Source organism: Bison bison, unplaced genomic scaffold (assembly GCF_000754665.1).
Source record: "Bison bison bison isolate TAMUID 2011002044 unplaced genomic scaffold, Bison_UMD1.0 scf7180017864471, whole genome shotgun sequence".
In the NCBI taxonomy this organism is placed as follows: Eukaryota; Metazoa; Chordata; class Mammalia; order Artiodactyla; family Bovidae; genus Bison; species Bison bison.
In genome coordinates, this window is record NW_011495032.1 from 38,426,610 (window position 1) to 38,452,904 (window position 26,295).

At 40.3% G+C, this 26,295-nt stretch overlaps 1 protein-coding gene across 1 annotated transcript in view; it reads left to right on the forward strand.

Moving 5' to 3' along the window:
* Nucleotides 1-26,295, forward strand: part of XRCC5 (X-ray repair complementing defective repair in Chinese hamster cells 5 (double-strand-break rejoining)) — an 86,673-nt gene that overhangs the window by 39,612 nt on the left and 20,766 nt on the right. Inside the window, exons 14-16 of the mRNA XM_010861159.1 lie at nucleotides 890-1,086; nucleotides 8,079-8,172; nucleotides 9,609-9,678. Coding sequence (XP_010859461.1) covers nucleotides 890-1,086; nucleotides 8,079-8,172; nucleotides 9,609-9,678 — 361 coding nt within the window. The remainder of the gene's footprint in view (nucleotides 1-889; nucleotides 1,087-8,078; nucleotides 8,173-9,608; nucleotides 9,679-26,295) is intronic.

Here is a 26,295-nt window from a genome sequence, read left to right on the forward strand (position 1 = left end):
GTGGTAAAATGAAGATAAAGGTCTCCTTCATATAGTGTCAGGGGAAGCCTCTCAGAAGAGGTGATAAGTGAGCAAAGAACAGAATGATTTTAAAAGGGCCAGCTCCATTGAGATCTAAGGGAAGGCAGAAGAGGCCAAGGAAGCCTTACACATGGGACCTAAAATCTGCAGAGAGCTGGTCTTTGAGTGGAGAAGGAGGAGCCCAGGCTAGTTGGGTTGTGGTGAGTAAGGAGGAGAGAGGCAGTCAGTGGCTCTATTATGGTTGACTCCAGACAGGAGAGCCATGAGAGTGGACATGGGAAGACCAGTTAGAAAGGGGTTGTGGTAGCCCATGTGAGAGGTGAAGGTGCCTGGACAAGAGTGCTGTGGTAGAGATGGATGGAAGTGAGTGGATGACTTGGGGAGGTTGGAGAGAGACCTCTGGTGTCATCTCTTGCACAGTATTCCTGGGACTCACTGAGCACCTACCCTTTAGCACCTGATTTATCCAGCTCGTGTTGTTTTCTAAGATGGTGCAAGGGAGAAAGCACAGCATGCTGAAGGGAGATAAAAGGATTATAGCTGAAAGGTTATACTCCCAAACTGTCAGAGGCTGAGGAAACCCCGTATGTCTTCCATGAAGCCAGAGCAGGGGACTCTTTTTGTGGGATGAGGCTCTTTTCCAGGAGGGCTTCAGCTGACGGTGCTTCTAGGCTGGGGTCTGTTTTATGGTTGCTTTTAGACATTACCACCGTCCTGCTAACCAGGGCGGTTCTGGGTCGGCCCGCTTTGCTGTCTTTGACTAGTGGTAGGAATCTTGTAGCCCTCCCAAGCTTAAGATGGAGGATCACTGGTCAGCTGTGTGTGGTGTCCACGTCTGCATTTCACAGTCCTTACTCCTCTTTCACAGTGTCTGCTTCACAGAGCTCTCCATCCCCAGGAGCCTCTGCCCCCCATTCAACAACACATTTTGAGTATGCTGGATCCCCCCACCGAGGTGACAGCTAAATGTCAGGTTCCTCTCTCCAAAATAAAGACCCTCTTCCCTCTGACGGAAGTCATCAAGAAAAAGAACCAAGTGACTGGTCAGGACATTTTCCAAGATAAGTAAGTACTCAATGGAGTTGTGTGTGAGGTTAGAGCACAGAAGACTGGTGGTGGTCTTGGAGGGGCTCTGTCATTAAGGATTGCAACCTGGGTTTGTAGAATCACAAAAGTGGGAGAAAGAAAACTCTTGCTGTTTGAGCCTTGCATTGGAAATCCCGCGTGGATACGTTTTATCCTGCTTGTGCATCTAGAAATTAGAGCTACCTTTGGGGCTGTTGACTTTTGATCCACGTCAGATTCTTAGTGAATTTTATATATATATATATATATATAGGAAGATAAACGATCTTTGAATATCTGCAACTAAATTTTACCATTTTTAAAGTAAGGTACTGGGGATGAGAGGAGAGGGGTGAAAATCATCAAGTTTTTCATTTTGGGGGTAGGCTCTTAGGAGAATATCAGTGAGATTTTCGGAAGGAAAATTGGGAGAATAAGAAACCTGGCCGTCTGCAGCTGTGCTCTTACTGTGTTGACGTGTTTAGTTATACCATTAATGAGGTAGTTACAGTTTAAGGATTGTAAAATGGTTTTCATGCCCTTAGATCAAGCTTGTAGGTAGCTATTAAGTGTTTTTTCCCTGCACATCAGAGTCTGTTTAGAATTATATAAGTTTCCATTCAAAGCAGAACACAAACAGACCTTAGGCTGTTCTTATCCAGAATTATTTGGGTGTATGACATTGATTTCACCAGGTTTTGGTCTGATTATTGGTAACTTTTCCCCCCAGATCAAAATGATCTACTCATTTTTGTAGGTTGTATGCTGAGATCCTATTTTATATCACAGTTTTTTTTTTTCCTTTTTCTTTGATTTCCTTCCCACAGCTGTGTCATTATTGACAAAGTTTTTATTTGTCAGTACCTGATTGGAACCGTATTGAGTAACTTCCAGAAATCTTCACAGGGTTCTGTAAAGTGTAAATTCAGTGAATTATCTTCCAAGTTAAAAAGACATCTTTGCATTTTCTGTGGCTTTTAAAGGCTACTACCCCAAGCTTTGTCAGAATTGGGGAAAAAAAAGAAATCGTAGGGTTTAAAGATTCTATCTTGTGCATTTCTAACACATCTAGAGAATTTTATGTTTCTCTTTAGCCTGTTGTGCCTTTTTCTACATCAGAAGATTGTCACTAAAAACCCTCTTTCCCTCTGCTACCTTCAGCTACCTCTGGATTCCTCATGTCTCAAAGCAGTCAATAAAACTCTGAGTCCATTTCTTCCCACGACAGGCTTGCTGTCATCTCCCAACAGTCATATGGCTATTCTCTCTGTTTTAAAGCTCTCTTTCACGATCTTGATTACCTTCCTGTGTCGTGGGAAAGAAATGGGCCATTTTCCCCTCCTCCTGTTGATTAAAATGTAAATTAGCTGGTTAAAAAAAAAAATACCACTGAGACCCAGACCCTGAAGACTGTTGTTCTGTGATTTGATCCCTGCTTGTTCTTTGCTCCCATAAAGGTTCAGTTTGCCACACAGCCAAGTGAGCTGCCTGGGACCAGAGAATAATCTTGCTCATACACACCTACTCACACTCCACTGCTCTAGTCTTCCTTCTCAGAAATCTTAGTTTTTAAGAATTGCAGAAACGACACATTTAATAAGTATTTATGGAGCACCTCATATATTCAAGAATGACTCAGTCCCTTCTGCAAGGTTCTAGAGACTTTCAGTTTTTATGATTAAACCCCAGTCAGCTTTAGAGGTGGTCTCCCTAAGGGAAAGAGAGATTGCTTACAAAAAGCTATAATTTTGTGTATATTCAACGTCCCTGTATCCAGGGTACATATTTCCATGATGATGATGGTGATTTCAAAGAGAAAATAGAAGCCCATAATAGGTCAGAACACCTCGGTTCTCCAGCCCATCTTACCGAAAAACATATCTATCTGCCTTTACTTCCTTTCTTCCTGTCTCAGTGGAGGAGGATACCACATCCTGTCCTGAGTTAACCCGTTAACCTGTGTCCTAGGATGCCTGGACATCCTTCCATCCTGTCTGGTGCCTTTCAGTCCACTAATAATTGCTTCCTTCCTTCCTTCTGTGATTTTCAGCTTCTCCCTCTGTACCAACCCCCTTCCCTCCACACATTAACATTTTATTTCTTTCCTCTAAAAGAAAATGAAATAATCCTCTCAGTTTCCTCCCTCTAATTACTCCCTGTTATCATCATCTTTCCTTCCACAGCCAAGTTTATTAGAAGACTAGCCCACACTGCTGCTGTTCCCAGCGCTTGTTGGCCCAGGCTGATGCCTCCACCACACCCCTGCACCTGGTCTCCTGAAAGACACTTGCTGCTAGGTTTACTTCAGCTTGGCAGTCCTTTTCTTACTTGACCTCTTTGTAACACTTGACGTTGTCAGTTATTCTTTCCCTCTTGAAATTCATATATCTTCCTTAACTTCAGCTTCTCCAGACTTTTCTTTCTAAACCTCTGACAGCTCCCTCTCAGATTCCTCTGGGGCGGCTTTTCTTTCCCCACGAGTCTTGCAGGTTGATATTTTGTAGATCTCTTTCTCTGAAAGGGCTGACATTTATTGGATACCGGTATGTTCTGGGAGCTTTACGAGTATTATCTGTTTGGATCCTCCTGGCCATCCTATGAAGTAGGTTCTTTTATTTACTCCATCTTAAAGCTGAGGACCCTGAAGCTTAGAGAAGATAAGAAACTTGCTCAGGATCACAGCTGGTTAAGTGTTAGAGTGAGGATTTAAACGTGGTAGTTCGACCCCAGAGCTTATACTCTCAAGGATTATGCTGTGTTGCACATCCTAAGACCTTAATTATTTCACATATGGGTCTTCAAAAATAACTGAATACCTGTCTATCCTAAAATATTTCCATCTTATGTACTAGATCTTAACTGTCTACAGGTAACTCAAGGTCAATATGTCCAGAAATTACTTTATCACCTTCTTTGTCTTTCCACACTCCTTTCAGCCCCCTCTTCATGTTATTATTTTCAATTTTTTAGTGAATGACACCTAATTTCTAGGGAGTCATCCCTTTTCTTCACTTTCCACATCTAATTGGTTTACCAGGTTGATTTAGATTTACCTCAAGTTTACTCCTTTCACTTCAGGTTAGTATAGTGGCTAATAGCATTGATTTTAGAGTCAGATAGATTGGATCAGGAGAAGGCAATGGCACCCCACTCCAGTACTCTTGCCTGGAAAATCCCATGGGTGGAGGAGCCTGGTAGGCTGCAGTCCATGGGGTCGCTAAGAGTCGGACGCGACTGAGCAACTTCTTTCACTTTTCACTTTTATGCATTGGAAAAGGAAATGGCAACCCACTCCAGTATTCTTGCCTGGAGAATCCCAGGAACGGGGGAGCCTGGTGGGCTGCCGTCTGTGGGGTTGCACAGAGTCGGACACGACTGAAGCGACTTAGCAGTAGCAGTAGCAGCAGATTGGATCAAAACTCAAGCATTTCTTTTTAATAGTGGTCAAAATCGGCAAGTTGCTCTGTGCCAAGCTGTGATAACAAATACCTGCCTTTTAGGAGAGTCGTTAAAAGTACAGGGTTAGCTGTGGACCCCTTACTGTGTGCTTAAGACAAAGTCAGGCCCTTTTGACTCTTGATTTTGCTCATTTGTAAGAGGACAGTTTATAATAGCTAACTCAAATGCTTGGTATCATGATTAATGGTAAGCATTTATTTAAAAAAAAAAAAGGTTAGTTCTTACTGGCATTACCCACTGCCATTGCTTTTATGTAGGTTTCACTTTAGCCTGCTTTACTGATACAACCCCCTTGGCCAGTTTCCCTCATTCCAGGCTTCCCCTTCCAGTTCATTCTGCAATCTGCTATCTGAGTGATTTTTTAGAAAACAAATCTGATCACATCACTCCCTTGCTTAAAATTCTCTAATGCAGTGATTCTTCATCAGTGTTTGTGTGTGATGGACCCTTTTATCTTCTAATAAAAACTATGAACCATCTCCCCAGGAAAATGCCCCAACATAATAAATTTTGCATATAATTTTGGGTGGTCACAAATTCCTTGATGTCCTTCTTGGATGCCTGGTTAAAAACCTTTGCTCTCATGGCTTTCCATTACCTTCAGCTTCAGATCAAATTCTGTTACACAAATGAGAAAACCCAGATACACAGAAGGAAAAGAAGTATCTATCTTGCTAACTGGAGAACCACTTTCTGTCCTCAGAAGTTTTTATGCCTACAGTTTAGATATTTTCTATGTTTATCTCTCACTACTTCCCAGCTTGTGCCTCATGCCCCAGCCCAGTACAGCCTCTCGCTGTTCTCTCAAGGGGATGCACTGCTTACCACAATATTTTGTTAATTGCCTGTTTATATATTATCTTTCTTATTTGACTGAACTTCTTGAAGGTGATGATTATGTATTCTCGTGCTGGTACTCAGCCATGTCTGACCCTCTATGACGCCAAGGACTGTAGCCCACCAGGCTCCTCTGTCCATGAGACTTTCCGGGCAAGAATACTAGAATGGGTTGCCATTTCCTTCTCCAACCTTACAGATTATAAGAGGCTATATTCATAAAATTTGCTAATCTGCTGCAGAATACTAGGATAGGACAGATAATTTGCAATTGTCTACTTCCTAGTTTTCTGTATAATAAAAATTGCTAATGGTTACAAATTTTAGAACCTAGAGCCTAAGAGTAAATGAACTAAGGTATATGTACTTGTAAATGATCTGCTGCTGCTGCGTCGCTTTAGTCGTGTCCAACTCTGTGCCACCCCATAGACGGCAGCCCACCAGGCTTCCCGTCCCTGGGATTCTCCAGGCAAGAACACTGGAGTGGGTTGCCATTTCCTTCTCCAATGCATAAAAGTGAAAGTGAAGTCGCTCAGTCGTGTCCGACTCTAGCAACCCCATGGGCTGCAGCCTACCAGGCCCCTCCATCCATGGGATTTTCTAGGCAAAAGTACTGGAGTGGGGTGCCATTGCCTTCTCTGTAAATGAGCTACAAGGTATATACTCATATATGAAAGAAAATGAGAAAAGGAGAGACAGCAACAAACCGTCTAGGGCCCCAGCATCCAGACGCAGCAGCTGTTAACACTTCTGTGTCTGCCGTGACCTTGCCTGGATGATGTGTACTTTCCAGGGCTCAGCTCATTCTTAGATAACTTGGGGATGAGAGTCATTGCACTTTCTCACTTCAAATAGACATTACAAGTTTAATATATGTAAATTTCCCATTAATCCTGTTAAGTGTTTCAATCTTGAGATTATTAAGTGTATTTTTACTGCTTCCTGCTCTTTTCTGGACTGGCCTTTATCTGCCCAGTTCTGGAGAATTGGTATGTATGTTTTCTAATTCTTCCTTCCCTAGAATCTTATTTGGGAGGGTTGAAGCAGTTCCTCCATGTGATTTGACCTTGTGTTCTCACAGAACTTAGCTTTGTATGTTTGACACTTTTTAATACTACTGTATAAGTTAATTTGTACTTTTGGAAGAGAAAATGTGAATAGTTGATATATGCATGGTGTTTTTCATCTTAGTGTTTTCCTGAGGAACAAACTGAAGGTCAGAGAGGACAGTCACTTACTAGACTCTAAATGTACAAAAATTAATACAGAGTCAGTACCTTCAAGAAGGTATAAAACTCCAGGGCTACCCAGTAGCAAAAACTGAGACTAGAGTCTGGATGTTTTTAATCTGTAGATTTTCCCTGAACCCTCTTATCTTTCTCTTGGGAAGAGCTGGCAAAGGTTAACTAAAGTGGCTGTGACTTTTTTTTTTTTTAAGAACTACTCAAATTCTGATAGAATTTCATGCTTCCTCAGGTTTGTGCATTTTCCCTTGTTTTCGTCAGCAAGGTTTTGTGTGTTTGTTTATTCTGCTTGAAGGAAAGAGCTCTGAATGACTCACCCCTTATCTTTTCTTTACTTCTCAAAGGGAAGAAGGCAAGTGGTAAATGGGAAAGATGTCAAGTAGTAAAACTTTTAATTCGTGTTTATAAGACTGTAACGATGACTTTAGTTCTTTCATCAGGCTGGAAGAGGAGATTCATTATTGAAATATTATTGAATAAGCTAACTTCTGTCGTATTTTTCTTTGCTTTACTTTTAGGATAACCTCTTCAAGCCTTACTGTCTGGAAGTTGGGCTTTTGAATAAAAACATCCCATTTAGAATCGTAGTTCTTAGTTACTATTTTCCCTTCTCATTCAACCATTTCTTGGCAGCTTCTCTTCCCCCAGATTGACTATTTGTCTGGGAGAAAAATCTTCATGTCTGTCTGTTCTGTAGCTTAAGTAAGATTATGGTCAGAGTCTTTGAATCTTTCTTCTCCTTTGCAATTAACCTGACCTCCTCTCGACTTTAAGGCAGACTGTTAAAGCCAGCCTGTTACTTGAGGCAAGATGTTTGATACACTTCTTTGGAGTCATCATTCCCTTATCACACAGATGCTTTTGCACTCTCTTAGCATATTGCCCAAAACACAATTAGGTTTATAAAGGAACATATTAAAAGTTTTCTTTTGAAAGTGGTTTTTTATAGTTTAAGACTTCTTTAAGAGCACGCTCTTGCATATTTAATTAAGGATTGTCTAGTAAGTTTTGACAGCTGTAAGTAGGAACTTATAAAACTCTCACATTCATGATGAAGAAGATAGGTTATTAGACACAAAGGTCTTCTATGTATCTGGAAAGCTAATATTACTAGCTATCAATTCTCAGGTAGAAACTAGCAAATAATAACCAAAGGGTAAATGGGTTTTGTGCTGAAATGTGAAGTGTCCATGACCTGTGCTTGCAGTTTCATCTTTCGAAAGGGCTTTGTGGTGCGACTGCTGATTAAGCTCGGGCCGCTGCAGTTGCTTGGTCTGTCAGGAGCTTGGAGCCTGGGAAGGGGAGGTAGCTGCTTGTAAAGGAAGACTAAGGGTGGCTACTTGTTTTTGATTCTTGAAAAATAAATTTATACTTTTCACATCAGCAGTTCTGGGTTTTGTATTGTTTGTTCTATTTTAAGGGGAGGAAAAAAACCATTTATTTCTTTTCTAGTCATGAAGAGGGACCCACCTGTAAAAAACTGAAGACTGAGGAAGAGGAAGCCCACTTTAGTGTCTCCAGTCTGGCCGAGGGCAGTGTCACCTGTGTAAGCAGAGCTCCCCTGCTGTGCTCCCCTCTTTTGGGGAAGTTGGGACTTGGGGAGTTGGCATCAGTTTCTGTTAGTCCTTTGATGTAGCACTTTCTCTGGTCCTTTCAGTATATAAGCCATGTTTGTCCATCCCACACTTCTTCCTTTCTTCTTTTAATTATTGTCCGTGAATCACCTGTAGGATTATTTATATGATATGTAGTATCAATACATAGAGCACTATATACAGCATGAAACATCACTTTGTAAAGTTTTTCTGGTGACTTCATTTTGCAGCTTTCTGTTTAGTCACAATGGTAGGATAAGTGGGGGCTTAGTGATAGGAGTCTTATCTCCAAGTATATTAGCTTTAAGAATATAAGTCTCATTTCCTTTCTGATGTACAACTCACTAGTTTAGGATTTCTCCAAACCATGTATCCTTTGACACTTGAGATCTTTAATGGAATGGTTTTTGGAACTTGAACCTATTGCCTTATTTTAAGTGACATTGTTTTGAATCAGTGGATCTTAAAAATTGTTCTTTACTACTAGCCAAATAGACTAGAAAGGGTAGCTAGTATTAGGGCATGCCTTTTCCCCTCCTGAAAAAGCAATGCTCCAGAAAAATTGAATGTCTAAAAAATTATTTGGATTTTAGTGCAATATCTTTATAGTAAAGGGAAAAAAAAAATCATGACCTTTTTTATTCTCGAAGCTCTTCTGATGCTATATAGAGCAGACTGGAAATCCAAGTACTTTTGTACCAGCGTTTACCAGCCTTTATAGAACCCCATTGTCTTCTCCCCCTTGAACTCAACTTAGCCCCTATTAAGGTTGCGATCAGAAGATGAGAGACACGGTCATGATCAGAAAGTGCCATGTAGCGTGGCAGAGACTTTTGTCTTTGGAACTCTCCAACCTAGCACTGATTTGTTTTTATTTTGGGGCCATGTTTAATTTGGGCATGTTTGAATAGTCTACCAAGGTTTCAGTGCCACAGGTTTGATCAGCAGCAGTCTCCAGAAAGGACAGTTCAATGAATCAGGGCATCAGGCTATCAGTTCCTGTGTCTCTTAGTGGGACAGAGATACTCTGAACTGACCCTGCACCGCAGCATCCTCCCCGTCCTAATTGGTTGGGTATCAGGATGGACAGGTAGTCTGCCTGGTAAGCTAAGCTGCCTGGTGCCTCGGGCGTCAGACTTCTGACCCCTCTGGAATGAAGTCAGTTTGCATGAGGAGAGGTGAGTGGAAGTACAGACAGACGGCAGCCCTTTGAACACAGGAATCTGCTAGTTTTTAACAAACCATGGAAATGAAAATGAACAGGAAGGGCCTCTCTTTGTCTTTGCCTATTTTATAAGAACACACTACATTAAGCTGTCTTGTCTTGCCTGGGGTACTTCCGAAAAGAGACGTGATCTGCAGGTTTACTGTCTGTGGTGTGTTCTAGGTTGGAAGCGTGAATCCTGCTGAGAACTTCCGTGTTCTAGTGAGGCAGAAGAAGGCCACCTTTGAGGAAGGTAAGAGATATGCCGTGGGCTTTGCACTTAAGGAAAGGTGTTCGGTTAGGTGTGATTTAAGTCTAGACTAACAATTGTCACTTTTTGTTACACTGTTTTATAGAACGATTTTCTTTCCTGGTAGATCTTTGTGACCGTCCCTTGTTGGTGAGCTCACCAAGGCCACAATATGAGCACAGGAAGGTAGATTTAGCACTGGTATTTTAAACAGAGAAAAGCCAATTCAGAGGTCTCCCTGTTAAGAAAACAGTGGGCTGGAATCCTGTAGCTTTTAGTTCCACTTCACTGAAGTTCTCTGGGAATAAAACATTTTTGTGTCATATCCTCCCATTTTCTGAGACATAATTCTTGTTTGCTCCTAAGAGTTTGAGCCCCTTGACAGTAATCTCAGAAAGACCTTTCTCCTGCCCTTAGATTTGATCCTTCTGAAATTGATTACATCCTCATATTTTTCTTATCAGATGAAACCTAGAATTCCATTTAGTCTTGAGCTGATACCAAAGCAACTTGAAGGGATGGATAGAGGGTCTCGGACTGACATTCATTCACTTGATTGCATTCCGGTTCCTGTTCTTTTTGCCTTTAACAAGTGGCCACTGGCAATTGTAATCCTACAGCCTTGTATATATAACAGTATTGTATTCATTATTGCTACCCAGGGTCAGGGCCTGTGAGCTAAATAGAGGCTTGAGGTAGAGGCTGAATCTGTGTTCCCCTGGGGGACAAGTACTTATCAAAGGATTTTCCCGATAAAAATCATTTTTTCAGAAAATTCTGGTACCAGTTTTGAAGCTCTAATATTTTCTGTACTTGCTCACGTGACTGCAGGATTGCTCTGTAGGGTATTGAGACAAAAAGTGAGGTTAGGGGCCGGTGGTGGGGTTCAGAGAAGAGGGAGGCTGCTGGCACCATAGAAGTGGAAAAATTGAAGCTATTTCAGGAGAGGAGGGAATGAGGAGAAACAGGTAAGAGGAGAGGAAGTGAATAAATTTGCATAAGGGTGCAGTGTTCTACAGTATATTCTCAACTCATGACTGAGGATATTCTTCAGTGTTGGTAAAACTCTGGGATGCTTGGCTTGAGTGCTCTGCCTGGGGAAGTTGGTAAGGAGGCAGAGTTTTGGGTCTGGAGTTAAGTTCAGGCAGAGCAGAGAAAGCTCCTGAGAACACCAGATGCCAGAGTCTAAAGAGGTCTTGCTGCGATTCATGGGGTCGCAAAGAGTTGGACACGACTGAGTGACTGAACTGAAAGAGGTCTTGAGAGAGTAAATTCTTGAGAATTTGCTTATATCTTAGGAAGACATTTTTTTTCCTAAGCTAATTGGGGATCAAAGCAATCTTGTGAAAATACAGGGGCAAGTGACCCCTCAATGGCATGTAGATCACAATGTGTTCATGCTCAGTCATGTCTGACTCTTTGTGACCCCATGGACTGTAGCCCGCCAGGCTCCTCTCTCCATGGGATTTCCCAGGCAAGACTGCTAGAGTGGGCTGTCATGTCCCTCTCTAGGGGATCTTCCTGATCCAGGGATCAGAACCTGTGTCTCCTGCATTGGCAGGCAGATTCTTTACCGCTGAGCCACCTGGGAAGCCCATAGATCACAATAGGTATTATCATTATTCCCATTTTACAGGAGGAAAATCTGTAAAACTGGAAGAAATGAACTTCCCCCCAAAATCACACAGGGATTCAAATCCATGTCTCCTTCAAATACTGAATTTTTCTACTTAGCAGTACTATTTCTCCTGATTCCTAATGCCGTCCTTTCCTATGCTGTTTATTTGTTTAAACGTTATAAGGTCAAGCATCTCAAACCTGTGCCCATAGCTAGAATTTTGGTCAGTAGACTGTTCTTCCCTGTTGAAGGTGACTGAGTCCTGGCACACTGCAGCATTGTGATGGTGGATGTCCCTCTGGACCTCATTCCGGAACTTGGTCAGTCAGAGATCTCCAGTGACCTCACAAAAGCAGACTTCCTGCCGAGCTGCAAAAAAGTGGGACTGCCCACTTGTTAGCAGTTAGTTCTGTCTCATGGTCCTCATTTGACTTCCCTTTCTTGCTTCAAGCTTCAGAAATTTTGTGTCTTCATTCCTTTTCTACCTTCTGTGTTCTTCTATTTGAACATCTCTTGGTGAGCCAAGACTCACCTTGTAAGCCTGAAGAGCTCTCCCAAACTTAAAGCTACCTCCCTAGTTTTGATCTTCTAGAGATCTCTGCCTTGGGCAGGGGAGGCAGAAGTCCTTCTCTCCTCTCCTGTGTATCTATTTTTTAAATGGAGTGGCCAAAAATGTGATTAATAATGGGTAGTGTTACCCTTTGTTAGAACTTGGCCCTTTCACTTCTGTTATAAACCAAAGTATGGGTGTAATTCCTTTGCCCTCGAACCAATGGCAGAGTCATCCAAAACTTTCAACTCAAATAGTTTTGTGATCCTGTCCCCTTGACATGAGCAGTCAGCAGCATACTTTCTTTTCTGGTTTTTAGTGTAAGCAATGTTCCTTGTCCTAAGCTTACTGGCATAGAGCAAGTAACACCGAACCCCAGGAACCTGTTCATTCTGGCTGTTGATGCTTTATTGCTGCTGCTGCTGCTGCTGCTAAGTCACTTCAGTCGTGTCCGACTCTGTGCGACCCCATAGACAGCAGCCCACCAGGCTCCCCCGTTCCTGGGACTCTCCAGGCAAGAACACTGGAGTGGGTTGCCACTTCCTTCTCCAATGCATGAAAGTGAAAAGTGAAAGTGAAGTCGCTCAGTCATGTCTGACTTTTAGCGACCCCATGGACTGCAGCCCACCAGGCTTCTCCGTCCATGGGATTTTCCAGGCAAGAGTGCTGGAGTGGGGTGCCATTGCCTTCTCCCTGATGCTTCTCTAAGAGGTCTTTAATTCTTATGTGCCCTTCTCTTTCTGGTCCAACTTTCCTCCTTCCTTGCTAGCCACCTGCCATTCTGTTACTACAGTTTTACAATAGAAAATTCTTGACCACAGCTCTGTATAAAATAATCATCTCTCAGTTGTGAAGGTGGATCTGTTTCCCTCACACAGTATTCATAAGCCCGTCAGTTCCATCATCTGTGGTGTCTGTTATGTGCAGTTGTGAGTTATTGAGAGAACCTGAATCCACAGTTCTCGGAGACCCCTGAGTCGTGACGAGGTGGCGGAGCTCTGTTCCACCAAAGTGAATTCACAGGAGCATGACTGGTTAAAAAACAAACCTGTCAAGAAAAGACATCCTAAGTAGGAATAGTATGGACTCCTCTTTGGGGTCTGATATCTAAAACGTCCTAAGTTGCAGTGATACGGACTCCTGTTTGGGGTCTGCTATCTAACATCAGATTTATTTGCAGTGAGTGTAACGTGCACAGCCATTTGATAGATGATGATCACTCAAGTCTGTGGCCACTGAGGTGTTTCATGATTCTCACATCTTTTTCTCTCACTTTGTTTGGATGATGTCTCATCCTCTAGTCTGCCATCTTCATTCTCCAGCCTCTTAGTCTCATATATCAAACAACATCCTTCCAATTTTAAAGGACATTTCTTAAAATTTACTTCTGTAGGATTGCCCAAAACTAGGCAGAATGTTATTAACGCAACTAGTAATGAAATTATATTATTCAGCAAAGTCAAATAATTTCTTTCAATTCTGAGAGTAGAGCACTGACCCATGTGATTTTCTACCATGAATCAAGTCTAACCTCTGGGTTCTCAATCCAAGTTTCTTAAGGGATCTGGGAAAAAATTCCCATATGTGTGTGTTTTATGTATTTTCATTTGTTAATGGTTTATTAATCTAAGCTATGAATCATATAACCTATCATACCCCTTTCTAGATAAACATAAGAAAATAAAAAATATAGCCTTTATTTGTTTTGCACAGAGCAAATAACAGAAAAATAGCTTCTGTTAAATACCTTAAACATCTTGAAAAAAGGATACTAAATACAAACAGAACTAAAATTTTTAGTATTGTTAGCCCTATAAAAGTTTTTTTTAACTATTTGACATACTTTATTAGTTTTTCCCAAAACAACAGTGATCCATCTGATCATTGGAGAGAAAATACATGATTACAGATTCCAGAGATTTAGTCTATACTTTTATATTTTTTATTAACTATTTTACTTGTCCTTCATTGACTTTCTTTTTGACTAGTTTTAAATTGTTACACTCTAAAACTTGATGATCCATGCTTATTTTATACCTCACTTATCAATGTGAATTTTAAAATGAAAGCTTATTTGGAATTGTAAAGGACCCCTACTAGAAGGATATGCTATTATTTGATGTGATAATTGTGTATCAGTGACCCTTAGGGTCTTGTTCATCTTCCATGTGGCCCATGGGTTTAGGCCCAGAATGGCTGAGATGACTTTCCACAGATTATTGCAAACGTGTGAATCAGATTCAAGAGCTAGTTGTTGCCTTTTGTGGCCTAAACATCTCCATCGGTTGCTTACATTTCATTAGATGGTACACAACTGCTCTGAAGTTTACATTTTAATATAATAAAATTCATTAACCAAATAATTCCAATGAAATCATTGAAGACAAAAAAGAAAAAATAGAAAAGACATGACATAGAAATCAAAGACTAGCACATACACACAACCACTTTATAAGTAAGTGTTTTCAGTTTTCACATTTGTCCCTAAAAGGCTCCTGTCCATTCTTACCCAGCTTCTAACATCTTTTCAAATTCATGTCAATCTGTGGATCAGAGTATCTCTAATTACGGAGTATGGCTCTTGTAAATTGTAGCCTAGCTGTATGTTAAAAATGAGAGCATGCAAATCAAAACCTGTTTTCTAATAGGTAAGCTCTCTCAGTAAGCACCAAGATTTCTTCCTGAGAGCATTAAAGGACACCTATGTGTGATACACAGCATTTTCAGTCTCCCAGTGTTTTGTTTTCTCATGCCAGGTGGTAAAGTTGCTTGTCTTAAACTTGCTGAGTATTTTTTTTTTCCTTTTTTATTTTAAAAATAGAAAGGGTGTTTTTTTCTCTGGCTGAAAATGTGGAACTCACGTGAATGGTTTCCCTGTGTAGAACAGCTGGAACACAGAGTTCATTGAAGCCTGCATGTAATGTGGTGACCCACTGGCTTGCATTGCTGACCCGTGCCAGCAGTGCAACCAGGCAGTGCTCACAGTTGGCTCTGCTGGAAACACAGAATTAATCATGGGTTCTCTGGAAAAAGGGTCTGGTATCCAGCTTGCTGTTGGTGTTCACCCTTGCAAGAAGTGCTAATGAGAGTGATTTGTGAAGCAGAGAGCTGTTGAAGCACTTGTGGCCGTTTGGTTCTTTTTCTTCATTGCCTGTAATTCACGGTGCACAATAGATCACTGTCATGCAGGGCATTGTACTTGGTTCTCCTAGTTGTCCTTGAATTGAGCTGTCTTTCACGTAAGCCCAGCTGATTGAGAAAGGAAACTGATTTCTGATCTTGCTGATCTGCAAACTGCTGTAATCAATGACTGAAAATGACTGTAGCAAACATCAGAAGCTCTTAACCAATTGAAACGTTTAGGAAAGGATGTTAGTCTTTTGTTAAAATAGCCACTAATACGTTGAAATGTGTTAAGAGGAACTCAGAAACACCTTAAATGCAGTAAAAGTGTTTTGGTTCCCCCGACCCCACCCCACCTTCAAACTGCAAGCCCAGGGCAAAAAATATGCTGATGAGGAAAGAAATGCTAAGTATAATTTGATACTGTTAGTCCTGTCTGTTTCCATGTCTACATAAAACTTTAAAAAATGGCATACTTATTTCTTGGGCCAGAAAAGGGAAGGAATTTGGTTCAGGTATAGAACACAGTTCCAGCAGGGCTTGAGAATATTACCAGCATAGATGTCCTTGGATATAGAGGGAAAAAATCAACTTTTCTTTTTTTTGCAATTCCTTCTGGACAGTTGGAGAAAAAAAAAAAAACTTTTAGTTAAGAGTTATGATTAAAGGCCTTGCTGTAGACTGAATTGTGTCTTCCCCAAATTTGTATGTTAAAGCCCTGACCCCTCATGTGATGGTATTTGGAGATGGAGCCTTTGGGAGGTCATTAGATTTAGATGAGGTCATGATATTGGAGCCCTCATAATAAGATTAGTAACCTTTATAAAAAGAGACACTAGTTTGCATTCTCTTCTCTCTTCTCTTTCTTTTCTCTCTGATGTGAAGGTGACTGTTTGCAAGCCAGAAAAAGGGCCCCCACCCAAACCTGACACCAGCTTCCAACTGTGAGGAAATAAATTTCTGTTGTTGAAGCCAGTTGGTCCATGATATTTTGTTATGTCAGACTGAGCTGGCTAATATAGGCTCGTTTTCTTTTCCTTTGTCAGATTAAGCTGCTGAAATCCTGTATTTTATCTCTTTGTCTTTTGGCAGTAATGAGACGCAGCCATAACACGCAGGACGGTCACTGCACAGTGTTTCCCTGGTAGGCCATTGGAGTCAGGAGCCATTCCTCATATGGGAACTATCAGACTATAATTCTCTTGCCCTTGGAATCTAGGAGAGTTCCCTTGGGACATTAAGGACAAGATTTATTGTTTGAGCTTTTTAGTGGTTATTCTGTAGTAGAACACCTGGTATCTGACGCCTTCTATCTGTGGTAAATCTCCACAAATCTTTAGTTAAATTGCACTTATTTATTGCCAGTTTTTAAACAGTTTATTGAAGTAGCATTTTCTGCTATAAAATGTACTCATTCTAAGTATAATTTTGTGATTCTTTATAAATAAAAAAGGTTATGCAATCATCACCGCAACCCAGTTGAAAAACTTTTCCCTCAACTCCTCAAAGTTTCGCTTGACAGTTTATAGTCAGTTCTTTCTCACCACCACCTCAGCCAACCACTTTCTGTCTCTATAGATTTGTCTTTTCTGGAGATTCCATGTAAATGGAATCACTCAATATGCAGGCTTTTGTGTCTGGCTTCTTTTATTTAGCATAAGGTTTTTGAAGTTTGTCTGTGTTGTAGAATGTATCGATAATTCTTTTTTGTGCTGAATAATATTCCATTTTAATGAATATGCCACATTTTGTTTATCCATTCACCAATTGATGGATATTTAGATTGTTTCCAGTTTTTAGCTATTAAGAATAATGCTGCTATAGATATTTGTATGTTTATATATTCCTTAGGATTTTCTACTAACAGGATCATACTGTGCAAATAAAGGCAGTTTTACTTCTTCCTTTGTGACTTGTATTGCTTTCAGTTTCTTTTTTTTTTTAAATTTTACTGGCTGGAACATCCAGTACAATGTTGGCTTTTTAGTCCTTCACCATTAGTATAATGTCAGTTCGAAGTTTTCTCAGATTCCCTTAATCAGCTTGAAAAAGTTTTCTTCCATTCCTAGGGGACAGAGAGTTTTGCTGTGAATGAGTGCTGAGTTTTATCGGGTGCATGTTCTACATCTGTGAGATGATTACATGGGTTTATTTGTCTATTTATATGGTGTACTGTATTCATTGATTTTCAGTTGTTAAACCAGTCTTGCACTACAGGAATAAATTCCAGTCAGTCATGGTAAATAATCCTTTTTGAATGTTTCTGAATTCATTTTGCTCATATTTTGGTAGAATTATTTTGTGTATATGCATAAGTGATACTTTCCTGTAGTTTTCTTGTGGTATCTTTGTCTGGCTTTGGTATCTGGAAATGCAGGCCTCGTAGAATGAGTTGGGAAGTATTCTTTCCTCCTTTTCAGAATTGGTATGGTTTCTTTATTAAATATATGATAAAATTTGCCAGTGAAGCCTTCTGGGCCTGGTTTCTTTGTGGGAAAGTTTTTAATACTAATTCAGTTATTTTACTTATGATAAATTTAGTCAGATTTCCTATTTCCTCTTGAATCACTGGTGGTAATTGTATCTTTATACAAATTTGTCCATTTCATCTACGTTGTCTAATTGCTGGCATAGCATTGTTCATATTATTTTTTCCTTATAAATTTTAAGTTCTGTGGTTGTTAGGTATATGACTGCTTTTATTCCTGATTTTTACCAATTTGTATCTTCTCTTGGTTAGTCTAAATAAAGTTTCTCTTTTATAGAAGATCTAACTTTTAGTTTTACTGATTTTCTTCATTATTGTTTTTTTTAATTTCATTGATTTATGCTCTCATCTTGATTTTTCCCTTCCTTTTGCTTGCTTTGGATTTAATTTGCTCTTTTTTTAATTTCTTGTGGTAGAAGTTTAGATTATTGATTTGAAACTTTTTTTCTAACATAGGTATTTAAATCCGTACATTTCCCTCTAGCCAATTCTTTATGCACCATAAATTGGTTTTATTCTCACTTAATTAAAATACTATCTAATTCCTTTTGTGATTACTTTGATCTTTGGATTATTTAGAACTGTGTTGTTTAATTTCCAAATACTAGGAAACTCCGAATTTTATTTCTGTTGTTGAGTTTTAATTTAATTCTGTTCTGACCAGAGAACATTTCAAGTGGCTTCAACTCTTTTACATTTATTGAGACTTATTTTATGGCTTAGCATTTAGACTCTTTTGACAAATGTTTCATATGTCCTTTAAAAGAGTATCTATTCTGTTCTTGACAGGTTGAGGCTTCTGTAAATGTCAAGTTGATCACTTTGGATGATAGTTTGTTCAAACCTGTACCTTTGTTGATTTTCTATCTAGTTGTTTTCCATGATGTTTTGAGTATAGAAGGTTATTTACCTCCAGACCTTGTGGGCTAGTGAGACCTTTATAATTTTTGCCTCATCTAGCTAAACAACTGTCTAGAAACCCAAGTGAATGTCTACTGCTGCTGCTGCTAAGTCACTTCAGTCGTGTCTGACTCTGTATGACCCCATAGACCGCAGCCCACCAGGCTCCCCCGTCCCTGGGATTCTCCAGGCAAGAACACTGGAGTGGGTTGCCATTTCCTTCTCCAAAGCATGAAAGTGAAAAGTGAAAGTGAAGTTGCTCAGTCGTGTCCGACCCTTAGCGACCCCATGGACTGAAGCCTTCCAGGCTCCTCTGCCCATGGGATTCTCCAGGCAGGAGTACTGGAGTGGGGTGCCATTGCCTTCTCCAGTGAATGTCTACAGGGTACCAATAAAGAAACATTGTCAATTCAAATAATAGGATGTATTTTAAATAAAGGTCTTCAGGTATTGGAGTTTTAAAAAAATAAACGTAGGTATATATATCACAGGATTATGTTTGTATTTCAGAATTCTCTGCTTCGTGGGAGGAATTCATTTACATTAGTAAAGTATTGGTCACTTAGTTCTGTCCAACTCTTTGTGACCCCATGAACTATAGTTCACCAGTCTCATCTGTCCATGGAATTCACCAGGCAAGAATACTGGAGTGGGTAACCATTCCCTTCTCCAGGGGATCTTCCCAACCTAGGGATTGAACCTGGGTCTCTTGCATTGCAGATTCTTTACTGCCTGAGTCACCAGGGAAGTCCCTTACATTAGTAAATGACAAGCTTATACAGTACAGGGAAAACCATGGCAGTTTTAGGAACTTGTTAGCAAGTCTCACTTTAGTGTTTATAGATTCAGAAAATCAAAGATTTCATTGCTTCCGCCTTTCATTTGTTTCTTCTTTGTGCCATTTTTCTCAAGCATGGGTGTATTTTGTTTGATTCATTATTTGTCTCACACATAAGGTTGGATTATCCCACAATGGTCCCATTTCTGATTACTCTTAGATGTACTACAATGAAGCCACTTACACATTGGAATTTTAAATGTAAGGAATTATAGAGGAGATTGAATCTATAAACAAAAGATAAAATTTGCCTTCTACAAATCTGATTCAAATTGGTAGACTTAACCTGAAGGCCGGTAGGTGAAATTAAATATTTTCTAAGGTCTTTTTTCATACTGCCATTTAAGTAAATGAGTAATAAACAGAAAGAAGTAGGTGGTAGAGAAAGAAAACAAAAGAAATTAAAGGATCAGTGAAATAGAAGTGTCCAGAGTAACTGCCACCCATAAATGCCAATCCATAAAAAATGTGTTTCCATTTAAAACTCACTAAAAATAGAATTGTTTATTGTTTACATATCTAATAGTCTCTTACAGTTTCAAGATGATTTAATTGCTTCTTAGACCTCTCATTAAAAAATAAGTATATACTGATTGGAAAAGAGTCAAATAATAATACAGTAAGTAGCACATAAAAAGAAGAAATCTCTTCATTCATTGTCCCCCTCTCTTCCAAACCCTCCTTATAACCAGCGTTCTCTGTCTTGCTTTTTCACTCTCTCTTCATAGGAATAACCCTGTTAATCCCTGTTAATGTTCTATATTATAGTCAAGATGATTAATTGTTTTAGAGGACGGTAAATTGAGGCTATAGCCATAGGCAGTGGGGTCAAGCATCTTGACCTAAGAGGGTAGAAAGAGCTTACAGCAAGATGGGGTGAGCCTAATTCATTCTTAGTAAATGACAGCAGCAAAGATGCCTGCATATATAGTTATAGTAATGTGGAAATGATATATCTGATTCCTGTATACATCTTTCGTAGGCTGTTACTCTTTGTCTCTGCGTTTTCTCTTTTAAGGGATCTTTGTTTTAATTATTTCTTTCTCTATAAAAATTAAAGAGTGGTGATAAGAATTCTAGGCTGTCCATTCCCCCTAGTGATAGCCAATACTGAATACGCAATGTATGGATTTAAGTTGAAGGAACACAAAAAGACATCTTCGTGTCTTTTAGACATGAAGCTTTTAGAGGAGTAACTCAGGAGGGCTCGATCATTTATTCATCCATTCAGCAAATGGTTGTTGAATGCCAATTATGTGCTAGTCTTTTTGGCAAGATACAGACAGTAAATGAATAAAATCTATGTCAAGTGGTGGTAAGCACTTGGATTCGTTTCCTAGGGCTGCTGTAATGAAGTACACCAACTGGCTGGCTTGGAATAACAAGTTTATTTTCTCTCAGTTCTGGAAGTTAGATGTCCAAAATCAAGGTGTCAATAAAGTTGGTTCTCTCTAAGGACGCTTGGGAGAATCCATTCCGTGCCTGTCTCCCAGCTTTTGGTGACAGCTGGCAATCCTTGGTGTTCCTTAGCTTGTGGATGCATCCCTCCAGTCTGCCTCATCGTCAGCTGGAATTCTGTGTGTCTGCATCCAGATTTCCCTCTTCTTACATGAACACCATCTTACTGGCTCAGCACTCCCTCCCCCTTTTGAACTCATCTGGACTTGATTACTCTGCAAGGACCCTGTTTCCAAATAAGGTCACATTCTGAAGTTTTGGGAAGAACGTGAATTTGGAGGGAACCCTGTTCTACTCATAACAGCACCATCACTATAGAGAAAAATTAAAACAGGATAGTGAGGGGAAAGTGAATGCTGGGGTTGTTACAGGCTTGTGATTTTATGTAGAGGACCAAGGAAGGCTGGCTACTTGGTTGTCATTTGAACAGAGAATTGAGGAACGTGGAAGGTAGAGTGTGGTAGCTATCTCTGGGAAACACTTTGCAGCCAAGAGGGAGCATTGCCCAGGAGTATTGGGGAAGCCAGTGTGGCTGGAGGAAAGAAGCAGAGATGAGATCAGAGCGGTATCTGGGGCACTCGTCATGTAGGGCCTCCTAACCTTTTGCTTTTACTCTGAGTGATATGGGAAATTGCTGAAGAGTTCTGAGTAGAGGATGAGCTGATTGATTATGTTTTAAAAGGCACTCTGGCTGCCCTGTTGAGACTGGGCAAGGTTGAAGTAGGCGGATGAGTTAGAAGGCCACTGCAGTGATCCAAGTGAGAGGCAGTGAAAAGAGGTCAAACTCTTTCTTGGCAGGTTTTGCTGATAGTCTGAAAATAGGACGTGAGAGAAGGACACAAGTCAAGGGTGACTCTTAAGTATTTGGGCCTGAACAGCTGGAAGGTGTTGACATTTATTGAGAACATAAAGACATATTAAGTTGGTTATACAGGTCCTGACTTTAGGAAAAAGGCCTGGGTTGTAAATATAAATCTGGGAGAAGTCACCGTAGAAATGGTCTGTAAAGACATGAGAAAAATGAGATTCTTGAGTAGGGGGAGGTGTGAGTTCTAGGGCACAGGTGGAAGGAGTAACTTAGATAGTTGCACACACAGATAGTCTATCCAGAACATTAGGAAGGATGCAGAGTATGGGTGTAGGTGCAGGTGGGTTGACTGATGTAAGGAGGAATTCATGGAAGAGGCTGGCAGACCTGAGCAATAAGAGGCTGGATAGGAGAGGGCCCCGAGAAAAGCATCCCTAGTGAGGCAGCAGCCAAAGTGATGGGGCGTCCTAGTGCCGTGAGCGTTAATAGGACTTTCTGCAGAAATAAGGGATTTTTGTTACTGCTGTTATTTTGCCTCTTGAATTTACTGCTGATGAGTGTTTCTAACCACTTTGTACCTAGTTATAAGTTTTTTGTAATTTTTAATCACTTTCTAATCCAGTTGTTTCATATCTGTCTTTTCCTTTCCATCCTAAATACCACTACTACAATTTAGGCTTCCATCATTTCACCGTTGGACAGTTATAGCATCCTGTCTTAATTACCCTCAAAATTCATCTCATCCTATGTGTTGGTACAGATTTAGCTTCTTATAGCACAGATTTGATTATGGGTCAGCCCTTCTTAATCACTCTGTGTGTCTTTGAAATTAGTCCTCCAGTCAAGACTTCACACAACCTGGTCGCATCCTGCCATTCTAGACCAGTATTCTACAGGTCTCCTCTGTGTACCCTGTGCTCAGACCACACTGGATGCCTGCTAATACTCTTGTGACATTCATTTTGCTGCCCTTCTGTATGAATGTCCCTTGTTTTTCTTACCCCACCAGATCCCGGCCCCAACCCCACAGAGAGATTCTTGAGATTTAAGAGCCTGTGTATCCTGGGATATTAATGCCTGGTAGTAGTTTTATTGTAATATGATTCATTATCAAAGATGCTGCTGCTGGTTTACGCAAATATAACCTCCATTTGTTTTTATGCTCTCTGAGTACTGCCGGCTAGTAGTGATTTTTTTTGTTTGCATCATTGTCCTTAATAAAATAGTGCTTGGGAATCATCATGATTTGAATTTTTGAATTACAGCCAGATTAACCCTCAAGTTTTCTGGATTTAATTATAAATCTTAGCCTCATAAGAGAAGAAGCATCTCTGTATTTTGAGTTATAGAATATTATACAACTTTCTTCATAAAAATCAAAAACAGAGGGGAAAAAAATGGAAAGAAAAAAAAAAAGAGGGGTCTGAAGGGTCCTTAAGGAAAGATACCAAATAAGCGCAGGACATCATTATTTACCAATTTTTAAGAAGATTGATACATGGAGTATAGTTTTTAAATTCCTGGTTCTTGATATTCCATTTAAGAACTAGTCAGATTCTTGAGGCATTGTAAAGCTCTGTGTCCTGCCTCCCCCTCCTCTGTCATCCCCAAAAGCACATTCAGCTAGCAGCCATCTGCTTCTCTCCTTGCTGAGGAGTCTGACTCATCACTCATCACTGTATCTCTTCAATTGATACATGAATTTCAGTTCCATTCGATTACCACCTGGATCCCACTGCCAAATTGGTCTCCTGTTCCAGCATTTTCTCTTGGCTGCACTGTTTCTGTGTCTGCTTGGTTCCTTCTGCCTACTTCCTGTATGAGTTTGATGACGTCCGCTCAGGTATGAAGCTGGACAGATACTATAAAATTCATACAGTACCAAACACTGTCATCTTGCATTCTACCTCTCTCCCACTACTCATCCAGAATGAAATCTAGATGCTTTAGTTTTGAATTTGTCTGTATCACTGTAGTATTTAGTAAAATATCTTATTTTAGTATGTTTCGCCATTGTAGAATTTAAAATTTGTTATAGGACCTTAGAAAATTATGAAGATGCTCTTTCTCTGCCCTCTATACTCCCTACTCCCATCTTCAGTGCATACTTCCAAGCATATAGCATGTACATTACATTAGTGAGAGGAAGATATCACTTCCTCGCTTGATGAAAAGGACTTCCTTTCGTTTCTTCCTTATGTTAGTGTCATGCCCCAGTTTTGCGCTACTTAAAGTACACTCCTCTTTAGAAATGAAGGAATTAGTTAGACTAAAGAGAGGATGTTCTTTGGTCTTTAGTTAATTGCTATAAGCCTTGTACAGAGAAGGCAATGGCACCCACTCCAGTACTCTTGCCTGGAAAATCCCATGGACGGAGGAGCCTGGTAGGCTGCAGTCCATGGGGTCGCTAAGAGTGGGACGCGACTAAGCGACTTCACTTTCACTTTTCACTTTCATGCATTGGAAAAGGAAATGGCAACCCACTCCAGTGTTCTTGCCTGGAGAATCCCAGGGACGGTGGACCCTGATGGGCTGCTGTCTATGGGGTCGCACAGAGTCAGACACAACTGAAGCGAGTTAGCAGCAGCAGCATAAGCCTTGTAAATATGAACTGATAATCTTCAGGTTTCATGGGATGTATTTGGTGGGTCTTTAAGAGTTAAATTAAATAAATCGAATTTTTAATACAAATTGAAAGGCCATAGAATTCCATAAAACCCCCACCCACTGACCAGCAAGCCTAAAAATTTCCAGCTGACTTGGGGGCAGATTTAGTCTTACACCCAAGTTATTTAAGATGGGAAATATTATTCATCCAGAATGAAAAAGTCTTGGCATCATGTTCCCTTTCATAAACTGATCTTGAAGGCAGTGGGCTGAACCAAATGCCATTTTTCTAGTTTCTCATTAGCTTACACTATCACTTGTTTTCTAGAGTGAGCTAAGACCAAGAGACCTTCAAAATCTTTCTTCCTGTGGCTACAAAGCAGGCCTCACAGTTAGCTCAAATAAAAACAAAAATAAAATGAAAGAGATCTCATAGTCTGCCGGATTGGAGTCTGAACAATAAAGACTTTGCATTTACTCTGCTCTTTGTGCCTGGGGTTTTAATTTAACACATCAATGAAAAGGCAGCATTTAAAAAGAGGGGGAAAATACCCAGCAAGAGTTACTTTTATTAGTGCAATTTGTAAGAAATTACTGCACTTAATGAGAAAATCATTAAGCATGAAAAAACGGGCTGTGACTTAATTTACGGAGTTTAAATGGTGAAGTTTTAATTGAGTTTTTTAGTTACTGGTAAGAAAAATATTAATAATAATAAAAAACAACTACCAGGGCTGTATCTGTACTGTTGAAGTGGTCATCGCTTTTACACACCTTAGTTCAATTTCCTGTGCCACTGGTCATGCATGATATTATAGCTGTGGTATTCTCTGTCATATCCGCTGACTTTTTCTGTTCTTTCAAGGGAGGCAGGCAACTTCTTCTGTCTGCTACATGAGGAAATTTGGGGCAGAGAGTCTAGCAGAACAGCTTCTAAAAGGGGAAGGGTGGGGCAGAGGTAAAAGGGCAGAGCTGTGTCCACTCCACAGTCCACCTGCTCAAAAACAAGACAGCAATTGAATGTCCCTTTCAGATCCATAACGCTTATCCTTTCCCCCTGGTTCTTAGTTTCTCTTCTTGCCGCCAGTGATTTATTTTTCCCCAGTAAGCAGATTTCATTAAAGACTACAAAACTAAAAACAGGAATAATACCAGACCAAGAAGCACAAGCATTCAGGACAAATTCCTGGGATCATAGATCCAAATTCTTTTGGAAGTAGAAGTCGAAAGGGTATTTAAAGAAATAAATCGGCACATCTTATGTCATTTAGAGAGAAAATGTTTAGGATACCTTCTTTTTGTTCTTACATTCCCTGAAGTGCAATTGACTCCTTAAAGGTCATGAACACCATGGGAAGGGTTCAGTAATGAAGAAAAGTCCTATACACTTTATATTCCTTTATTATTTAAGTTAAAGACGGCTTTGTTAATTTCTGTCTCCTGCAAATATCTGATGTGTAAATGGGGCGTTCAACTCCTGTGGGTTCATGATAACACACTGTGCCAGTGGCCCCGAGATCCTCTGCTCACCCTTTCCCTGTGTGCCTTGGGTCTGCGGGGAGGAGTGGGGTAGAGCCTGTCCCTGCAGGTTGCATCTTCAGGCTCCCACAGGTACAGGCTTCCTACTGGGTTCAGATCCTGGTGAGCAGTAAGGAGGGAGGGATAAGCCAGGGTATTTCTCTTTCTCCTCACCCACCCTCAGCCCTGAGTAGGGCAGCATCTCCAAGTCCTCCATGGTTTCTGCCCCTATAGGACAGGCTTTAGTTATCCCCTCCTCTTATCTCCTTTCTGCTCTGTTCTTGTTCCCTTGCGGTGCCAGGGGGTGCTAGAGGCTTCTTGCTATTTCTAATCTCTGGGTTACAGCACCCATTCTCAGTTGGCTTTACAGTTCTTTATCACCTGTGTTAACAGTTGCCTGCATTAAACTTCCTTGGTTAAATATTCATTGATTTCTGTTCTTCTCTTTGGACCTTGCCTGATAACGCACAAAGCCTCTACCCACGATGGCCAGTTTATACCCTATTTGAGACACAGGGAAGCCTCTTTGTGACTGATTTTTGTTCCCTGTATTAAAACAGACTTGTTTTCTTACCAGGCAAATGTTTCTTGTTAACTTTTTGCTTTAAAAACAGTGATAGTAATTTACATGTGGATTTCATTGGCTATAAACTGGACTACTCACTTAGATTTTTATTTGTTACTGAAAGATGTTACTCCTTTTAATTCTCTT